This window comes from Triticum urartu, chromosome 4A (assembly GCF_056163025.1).
Source record: "Triticum urartu cultivar PI428250 chromosome 4A, HENAU_Tu73, whole genome shotgun sequence".
NCBI classification, from domain to species: domain Eukaryota; kingdom Viridiplantae; phylum Streptophyta; class Magnoliopsida; order Poales; family Poaceae; genus Triticum; species Triticum urartu.
Window position 1 is genome coordinate 577,253,852 of NC_141876.1, and position 10,243 is coordinate 577,264,094.

The following is a 10,243-nucleotide window of genomic DNA, read 5'->3' on the forward strand; positions in this document are numbered from 1 at the left end:
ATGGACTCCGACGATGAGGAGGTGCTTGCGGCGTTGCTCGAGGAGGAAGCCGCCGCCGCCGCCCAGGACGAAGAACACCTCATGGTCATCGCCGCCTTGGCTGGCTTGCTTGCCGGCGATGCAAAGCCGAGGCGAGGCGGCTCGGCACCGGGGCGACGGAAAGCAAAGAACCGTCATCGGCTCAAAGGCTATTGCATGCTCTACTCCGACTACTTCGCCGACGCTCCACTGCACGGCGACAAAGTTTTCCGGCGCCGTTATCGGATGGGCCGAAAGCTTTTCCTCAGGATAGTCAATGAACTCAGGGAGTACGACAACTACTTCAGGTGCAAGAAGGATTGCACCGGCACACTTGGATTCACCTCAATCCAGAAGTGCACGACAGCTATGAGAATGCTTGCATACGGGGCTCCAGGTGATTCACTCGACGACTATGGGCGCATGGCCGAGTCCATGATCATTGAGTGCACCTACAAGTTCTGCAGGGCTGTGGTGGTAGTGTTTGGACCGAGGTACTTGCGATCACCCAATGCTGAAGACACTGCTCGGATCCTGGCACAGAATGAAGCAAGAGGATTTCCTGGTATGCTTGGAAGCATCGACTGCATGCATTGGGCATGGAAGAACTGCCCGTTTGCTTGGTAGGGGATGTACAAAGGTGCCAAAGGAGCTTGCGGTGTGATACTTGAGGCAGTGGCCACACAGGACCTCTGGATTTGGCACGCTTTCTTTGGTATGCCAGGAGCTCACAATGACATCAACGTGCTGCAGTGCTCTCCTGTTTTTGCCAAGCTCGTTGAGGGCCATTCTCCTCCGGTGAACTTCGAGATCAATGAGCACCAATACAACAAGGGGTACTACCTAGCAGATGGCATCTATCCGAGATGGTCAACATTTGTGAAGACTATCTCAAGCCCTGTGCCAGGAGGCAAGAACTCCCACTTTTCGAAGGTTCAGGAGGCTTGCAGGAAGGATGTCGAGCGAGCATTTGGCGTGCTCCAATCTCGATTTGCTGTTGTCCGGTACCCCGCTAAGACTTGGTCGAAAGATTAAATGTGGGAGATCATGACTTGTTGTGTCATTTTGCACAACATGATCATTGAGAGCGAGCAGGAAGAGCCAGTGTTTGACACTGAACCATATTACAGGCAGGGTCCTCTTGCCCAAGTGGATCACCAGCTCCCTGCAACATGGACGGCCTTTCTCAACATGCGCCAGGAGGCAAGAACTCCCACTTTTCGAAGGTTCAGGAGGCTTGCAGGAAGGATGTCGAGCGAGCATTTGGTGTGCTCCAATCTCGATTTGCTGTTGTCCGATACCTCGCTAAGACTTGGTCGAAAGATCAAATGTGGGAGATCATGACTTGTTGTGTCATTTTGCACAACATGATCATTGAGAGCGAGCAGGAAGAGCCAGTGTTTGACACTGAACCATATTACAGGCAAGGTCCTCTTGCCCAAGTGGATCACCAGCTCCCTACAACATGGACGACCTTCCTCAACATGCGCCAGGAGATCCGAGACCCACAGGTGCATCATCAGCTGCAGCAGGATCTAGTGGAGCACCTATGGAGGCTCAAGGACAACGCCTAGCTGGACGTGCAATGAAATATGAGTGTTTTTATTATTTGTGATGATTTTATTTGAATGAGCGTCGAAACACGCCGAAACACGTCGAGCGTGGGCCGTTTTGCGCCGGAAATTGGGCCAATCCAGCGCCGAAAATGGGCTGAAAGCGCCGATACTGGGCCGATATCGGCGCCTAGGGGTGACCTGGGGGGGGGGCGGCGGCTGGGAACGCACTAGCACCCAAGCCTAAAATAGCGTCGGCTCGCCCCCAAGCGGCGGTTTTCGGCGCGTCTTGGGGGCGCAACGGCTGGAGATGCTCTAACTACAGTGTTGTCACATGTGTACTGGATTTCTTATATTAATTAATTAACTGAAAGTTAGACTTCATACCTGCTATTATTGGCTGCAAGATTGAGAAGAGCCATGGTACCAATTTCTTGTTTCTTTTCATTTCCATCTTGCACGGAATTTCTTAATAACGGAATTAGTGCCTCTCTGCCAGCTTAGGAGATGCAACCCGCAGCTTAGAGTCTAGTTTGCTGGCAGGAGACCCCAAGATGAAAATGCAAAGCTAGTCTCAGGCAACCTTGACAGTAACAAGTGACCGAAGTATGTGGATCATTGAAGCAGCAATAAGCCGATAACAATGCAGGTTGTAGTAGAGTTCTCAATAGCATATGTTGTCATGCCTCCTTTCCCTGACAGCACACGAAGCAAGGCGACAACATCAGGCATCATCAATGTTGAAACCAAGCATAAAAGAATGGACGAAGTCCATACATTTCTGAAGGTTGCAAACATACGATGTGTCTTTCAGTGTTTTCAGTTCAACTCTTCTTGCCTGATATAGATGAAATTGTTTAATGTTTTAGACGTTGCTTTATAGGAGGTAGCTTTATTACCATAAAATATTCAGGGAATATGAGGAATGGCTATGAAAAATGATCACCAAGAAATAATCATGTACTATTGTAATAGCTTTTGCACCACCCAAGAAACATGAGGGAGAAATCTAGGATATCGGTTGAGCTCAAGAGTCCAGGCAAACCAAACAAACCACACAATCAACAAGTAGTGTTAATCTGCTGGTTGCGGGTCTTTGTGAACAGGCACCGATGCTAGTCTTACTGCGGTTGTTCAGTAGACATGCAAAATTACGAAACTTCTCTCCCTGAATATTTTGCTTGGCCTATGAGTTATGACAGGCAAAAGTAAGTAAAGCGATACTACAATTAGAACCATTTTGTGCATCATAACCTCTAAAAACACAAACACTTTTTTTGCGGGGATAAAATACAAACATTGGATGGAGGTACAATACTATTCTGCGCAAATAATCTGATTTTCAGTGAGACTACCCATTATGCTACCAAATTTGACCCTTCAGTCTCCTTTTTTCTGATAAAGGGTGTTTTTTCATTATTAACTCATCGCCTCTAAGGTGAAATCGTGATGGGCTCTGTGTCGCCCATTTCTATTAGGAACCGCCTACAGAAGGAGTATCGGGCAAGCCAACACTGTAGCAGCCTTGAGTCATTTTCCTGTTGGTTTTTTCAATTATTTGTACTATGGTTTTCCTCTGTTTTTCTCGTTTTTGGTTTTCCATTCCTTGTTTTACTTTTTTGTTTCTTTCTTCGGTTTTCCAACGTCTTTTTGTTTCTTTCTGGTTTTCATCGCCTTTCTTTAGCTTTGCTTTTTGCTTTTTTCTATTTTTTAACACATGACTACAATTATTATAAGTGTTGTACATTTTTTGTATATAGCAAGAACATTTTTGTTCTACTTATTTAACACCTATCAAACACATGATTAAGATTTTTGCAAAATATATGTTTTCCTGTCTACATATTTTTATACACCAACATCTTGAACATTTGGTAATATACATTAAAAAAATACACAATTTCACACGAATTGCTTTTCATCTTTTCTGTCAAGGCCATTTAGTTTTCCACATGTCAACAAAACATTTCTGCAGCTCCTGCTCATTGATCATTCCTTCCTTCCATCAGAACAACTTTGCCGCGAGAGTTATCTTGATGCCCAGAAACCCCATGAAACGCAGGGGAAAGTGAGGGGGGATAGAAGGGGTTGGCCCGGTGATTCCCCGTGTGCCAAACATTAAGGGCTCTTTTGATTCAAAGGAATTTTATAGGATTTTTGAAGGATTGAAATCCTTAGGATTTTTTTCTATGTTGCTCCTTTGATTCATAGGATTGAATCTCATAAGAATTTTTCCTATGAAATCTTTTGTACTACATTTCATAGGAAATCTAACATCCACTCCGACCTCTTTTTACAATTCCTTTGTTTTTCCTCTGCAGTCAAACACTTATTGCTAATTCTATAGGATTCAAGTGGGCATGCCACTTTAATCTTATACTTTTCCAATTTCTACGTTGTCAAAATCCTAAGAATCAAAGAGGCCCTAAATTGGGGCTTTCGTGGGAAAATGAGACTTTGGATTTTGATTTGATGGTTTCAGAAATTCACTTGCCCTGAACGATGTTTGAGACAACTTATTAATAGTCGATCCCAAATTTGAAATTGTAAAACACAAATACATTCACACACGGTTGACAGGAGCTGACGGTTCGATTCATGTCAGAAGGAAAGCCGACTCAAAGTCCGCGCGGTCATACAGAATCGGGACGACGCCTTCGCGGCGGTCGCCGCCGACACGCGTGAGCTCATCGAGCGCGCTGCCAATCCCGCCAGCGTAGCCAGAGCAGGCCCCGATGAACTGCTGACCGTGTCCCACGGCCGCCTCTGCCTTCACCAAGTAGCGCTGAACGCACTGCATCCTGCGGGCGAAGGGCGCGCGGTCCAGGCACACGTACACCTCGCCCGTGGGGAACCGGCGGCCGGCGTCGAACGGTGTGGCGTGGCCGTAGAGCTCGACGATGGCCGCTCTCGCCGCCTCGCGGTCGGGGACCTCTAGGATGTGCGTCAGGGAGAGCCGACGGAAGGCGGAGACGACGGCCGCGTAGGGCGCCCAGCAGTGCGCGCCGGCCATGTCGACGGACATCCCGGGCGTGTAGCCCGGGGCGCATGCGAGCATGGCCCGCGAGGCGGCGGCCGCCGTCTGGATGACACAAGGGACAGCAGGGGGAGGCATGCCGCCGCCGCTGGTGCTAGCCTGCTAGGAGGAGACGGCCTAGCGGGACGGTGGATGAGCTCGGAATCTTGGCTCTCGCTGCTGCACGTACGTCGCCCGCTCGCTCCGTAATTATGCAACTGGCGGCAGCAGTAAGATACATACGGCCGGCCATCGTGGAAGAAAAAACAAATGGGAGCGGTGATTGCTAGGAGAGCGTTTACAAATGGGATTGCCAAGGTCACAGCAGGATCAAATCGAGACATTGAGGATACACCGAGTCCAGAATATTTTAAAAATAAAAGAAGAAACAACAAATAGCGCCGTGGTGGTCAGCAAAATTTTCACAAATACGCATCAACACCATTTTCCGTCCTTACAACTCACGAACCACGAGAAAGATAATCTAAAAGCAACACTTTCAAAAATAATGACGCGCAGGCTATCCTATCGCCGAATCCAACTACAAAGGGTCAAATCTTGGATTTAATCTCATATAGCACATTCGACTACACTGCAAAGCAATCCCTTCAACACAGATTGCTTTATCCAAAGAAAATGTTGCACAGAGTGGCATACACACCATAGTCATAACTCATAAACAAAACTAAAATCTGAACCTTTCTGTGGCATATAGAGGCAATCGATCGCGTGCATATCCTTGGCGTGGACTCGCCATGCTCCCAGCTCGAAGCTTGTGAACAAAGAATCGGCCAAAAACTGGAGACCCAAGCCATTGGCAACTTCAACCGCGCACACATTCTCTAGAGCCACTGTGCCAGAGGCTCACGATGACAAATATGATGTCAACTACATAGCCAGCATAGACCATGGCCACCCACCCACTCTAGCTACCGATGCACTACTTCATGTCGTCGTCGTCGACACCACCACGGACAAACCCCCGAGTCGCCCTGAACGGTCAATGGCTAGGTCTGGGATCTAGAGGCCACCAACGCATCCATCACTTCCCACAGGTCCAAGTGTACGTCGATCTTGCTCCAACAAACGACCCGGTTAAAAACTCTTTTGGACCAAGTGTCCGTTGATCTTGCTTCAACAAATGACCCCGTTAAAAACTACTAGTTGACTGCCCATGCGTTGCCACGGCTCCTTATGCTTTTCGTCATCTCATATAGTGTAGACATAAGGCATGTCAAAGATCACACAAATATATGAAATATAGTCATGTAATATTACAATGCTGGGGCCGGCCGGGTGGCGCCGGACGTCGGCGGCCCAAGACCGCCTCTAGCAGGTGGCGCGTCAGGGTCTAGCCTTGCTGGCCGCGGGTTCAGCGCTGCCGGTACTCGGCCATCTACGCCGGTGTTGCCGCAGCCTGCTGCGGGACGGGGTGGCCCTCGGGCGCCGGTGCCGAGCCCAGTGGCTGTCGCAGGCCGCGGCGTCCCGACCCCGAGACCGCCTCCTCCGGCCTCTAATGATCAGCGACCGGTGGCGATTCAGGCCGGGGCCAGACCGCCGCATTTCGTGGCAAGGCAGACGCAGAACTCGGCGGCGCCGGTGTTGAAGCAGGCACAGGTGCCGCAGGTTTCAGCTAGTGGGGGAGTTCCATCTGCGCCTCGTGGTCAGTGGGGTGATGATGGGCATAACACATATGGAGATGAACAGCACCGGGGATCCTCGTCCACAGGTGGTGGACGGGGGGTATGCCTGGCAGAGCGATGGCTCGGCCGAGAGGCCCTTCCTGGGGCCAACGGGCTGTTTCGTCAAAGGGGCGTCTGGACTGGCTCATCGTAACCGCGGTGGTTCCGTGGTAACCGTGGTGGCCGAGGTGGCCGCTATCGTCCAAGACAGCATCCTGTTATTGTGGACCAGACACCTGTTGGCAAGGATACTGCGAAACCTGAGTTGTCTTGCCAGGCTATGGAGGTGGTAACGGCACTGGCGGACGTGGTGGTCCCTGCTAATGGTGAGACTGGGTCTTTGTCGGCAGAGGACAGGGCGGCTAAGTATGCGCGCAAGTAAGAAATGATGTTATGTAACCGCTGCGGCGATAAGGGCCATTTTATTGCTGAGTGTGTGGCCGTTTTATGCGATACGTGTGGCAAGCCAGCCCATGAGTCGGGGAGCAGGTAACGAATCTTATGATGTATGGTGTGTACTGTGTTGAGCTCACGTTCTTTGAGTCTCCGACCATGAGGGAGGTTACTGATGAGGTTCACAGTGTGACAACTGGGATTGTTAAAGTGACTAAAGGAGAAGTCTCTGAGACCCAGATTGTGCAGCGGCTCCGGGAGCTGGCCCCAGGGGATTTCCACTGGGAGCTTGTCAGTCTAGAGGCGAACTTGTTCAGGGTTGAGTTCCCGACAGTGGAGGATTTACAGAGGCTCTTGAGTTTCGGGATGTGCAAAGTGCCAGGTACTGAGGGTATTCTTGAGTTCCACGAGTGGAAGTTGATTGAACCTCAGGGTAAACCTCTTACCCAGGCTTGGTTATGGTTTTCGGGAGCTCCTTCCAAACCTATGCAGGATGCTAGGGTCGTTGCTAGTTTGGGTATCATGGTGGGGAAGCCTGAGCGTGTGGATATGGCCTTTACTAGAGCTCATGGGGTTGCTCGCTTATTGGTCAGCATTTTGGACATCGAGTTTGTGCCTGATGTGGTCAAGTGGGCTTATCGAGGCCAGGTTTACAACCTTCAGATTGAGTTTGAGGATGACAGCCTGTTTGCTGAGGCACCTGCTACCACTGATGTTGATATGCACGAGGATGATGAGGGTGCAGGAGCTAAGGAGACTCCGGCCGCTGATCTTGGACGAGAGATATCCGAGGGACCGGGGTCTGCTGCTCAGACGACCAGAGATGGGAAGGCGCCTTCTGCTTCAGTGTCGTCGACCACTCTGAGGTTTGGGTCTATTGAGCCTGCTACTGCACCTCCGAGGCTTTGGAGCGAGCGTGTGGAGTCTTTTGATGATTTTGAACACTCTCTACCCGCTTTGGACTTTGAGGGCCCGGGCGTGGAGGGTTCTAGCGCGGAGGAGACTTCGGAGATAAAGCTTTCGCCGGATGGTGTTGAGACGGCGGAGCTACAGGTGGTGGTTCCGAGCTGTGCAGGGGGGTCGAGGAAGGTGGTCTCGGCGCCCCCTTCTCCTCTCGCTCAGGTCGGTGCGACCATGAGGAAGGTGCTACCTTCGGGACGGGGGCCGGGGCAGGTGGCCTCGGCGCCCTCCTCACCGGTCGCTGGGCCGATTCTGCAGGTGGCCGGTCCAGCCTATGGAGGGGGCTTGGGGCGGGTGGCCTCGGGGCCCTCTTCACCTTCCGCGCCCGGGGGGGGGGGGGGGGACCACCCCACCGTTGGCGCCAGCGATCACTCCTGGCCGAAGGTCTGGGGTGGATGGGGAGCGGGGGCAGGTGGCCTTTGGTTCCCCATCAGCCGACTCGGCGCCTTCTCCCAGCCGTGGGGATAAGCTGATTGTTCGGGGGGTGACAGGCGGTCAATCCCCAGGAAATTTCACTCGGGAGGAGGTTATTCAGTTCGGCGGGATTCCGGACCAGGCGTCTGAGGGCCGACGGGTGAGCTGCCGTCTTCAGGGCCGTCCGGAGGTGGACGACATGCAGCAACGGTGCGCCGTGAGGGCGGCCAAGCTTCGTGACGTCCAGGTCACTATTGGTATGTCGGTCAATACTTCTAATTCCATATTGGATTTTTCAAACGATGAGATTGTTGATAATGCGAACCAACTAGGGATTTCACTAGGTAGTAATGAGGGTGACATTTCTAACTCCATCAATGATTTGCTAGATCTAGAAGCCGAGAGGGCTTTAGATTTGATTCGAAACTTAGCTGCTGCCAAACCCATGAATGATTCCGAGATTGATGCCTTGGGAGTTCGGGTGCTCGAGGATTTTTGTGCCGATCTCGCACCTCCCCTCCCGGAACCGGAGGAGGAGGATGAGAGTGTCGAGATGGATGTTGTTGGTCCCCCTGAAATGGGGAGTGAGGACCGGGTCGATGCGAGGACCGGTCCTAAGCGCAAATGGAAGCGCAAGATTTATCCAACATCTGCTGTGCGTAGGAGTGCTAGGATCCGCACCGCTAAAAAATTCCACGATGAGATATAAGAGGAATCTTTTGGAATAGCAGAGGTCTTAAGGACTTGGCTAAAATAAGATTTCTCGCAGATGCATCCATCGAGCATCGATTAGATTTTATTGCGTTGTCGGAAACTGGTAGAGCAAATTTCTCACCATAATTTCTTAACACTCTATCGGGGGGTATTTAGTTTGACTGGAATTGTCTGCCACCACGAGGGAGGTCGGGAGGGATCTTACTTGGTGTTCGATGCGATTCTCTCGAAGTTCGAAGTGTGGTCATGGGAGATTTTGTTGTAAAGTTCAGGGTGCGATCCAAGGTCGACGGTTTTGACTGGGCTCTGGTGGTGGTGTATGGTGCCGCGCAGGCAGAATCCAAACCGGATTTCCTGTCCGACCTGGTTAGAGTCTGTGGCTCTGAGCAGCTCCCCATTCTCGTTGGGGGTGACTTTAACATTATTAGGAGATGTGACAAGAAGAACAATGATAATTTTGACGGGAGATGGTCATTTATGTTCAACACTATCATTGAAAGCTTGGATCTGAGAGAGATTGAGCTTTCAGGTAGAAAGTTTACTTGGGCCAACGCCATGCCAAATCTAACGTTTGAAAAGTTGGATCGGGTACTCGCAAGTGTCGAATGGGAACAGAAGTTTCCCTTCGTAACAGTTCAGGCTTTCTCTCGCGGGATTTCTGATCACACGCCTCTTTTTCTTGACTCCGGTGGGGCTACTTACTCGGGCAACAAGAATTTGTTCTCGTTCGAGCTTGCGTGGTTTGAAAGAGAAGGCTTCCTGGATCTCGTAGCCAGAGAGTGGGCTAAGGATGCAGGCGGGAGGAATGCGCTTGAGCGCTGGCAGAATAAGATTAGGCATCTGAGAAGTTTCCTACGTGGATGGGCTAAACATCTCAGTGGGATTTATAGGGTTGAAAAGGAACGGCTCCTTGCCCTCATTCAGTCCTTAGATGTAAAAGCAGAAACCACGGTGTTGCCAGCCACCGAGCTTCATACTAAGCTTGACGCTGAGATGAGGTTGAAAGAACTTCTTCGTGAAGAAGAGTTAAAGTGGGCTCTGCGGGACAAGGTGAAGGAAATATGCCCTAGAGGCAATAATAAAGTTATTATTTATTTCCTTATTTCATGATAAATGTTTATTATTCATGCTAGAATTGTATTAACAGGAAACATAATACATGTGTGAATACATAGACAAACAGAGTGTCACTAGTATGCCTCTACTTGACTAGCTCGTTAATCAAAGATGGTTATGTTTCCTAACCATAGACAAAGAGTTGTTATTTGATTAACGGGATCATATCATTAGGAGAATGATGTGATTGACTTGACCCACTCCATTAGCTTAGCACCCGATCGTTTAGTATGTTGCTATTGCTTTCTTCATGACTTATACATGTTCCTATGACTATGAGATTATGCAACTCCCGTTTACCGGAGGAACACTTTGTGTGCTACCAAACGTCACAATGTAACTGGGTGATTATAAAGGAGCTCTACAGGTGTCTCCAA

At 50.2% G+C, this 10,243-nt stretch overlaps 1 protein-coding gene and 1 pseudogene across 1 annotated transcript; one reads left to right on the forward strand and one right to left on the reverse strand.

The window, feature by feature from the left end:
* Window positions 1-1,592, forward strand: LOC147976775 (uncharacterized; annotated as a pseudogene).
* Window positions 1,593-4,167: 2,575 nt separating this feature from the next.
* Window positions 4,168-4,686, reverse strand: LOC147976776 (uncharacterized). Its single transcript, XM_087520964.1, has one exon. It carries the CDS (start codon window positions 4,684-4,686, stop codon window positions 4,168-4,170), a length of 519 nt encoding a protein of 172 aa, XP_087377090.1.
* Window positions 4,687-10,243: the final 5,557 nt, after the last annotated feature.

What these genes read in the sequence shown, in the direction of transcription:
- LOC147976776 (XM_087520964.1), bottom strand. Translation starts at nt 4,686, where the DNA reads ATGCCTCCCCCTGCTGTCCCTTGTGTCATCCAGACGGCGGCCGCCGCC.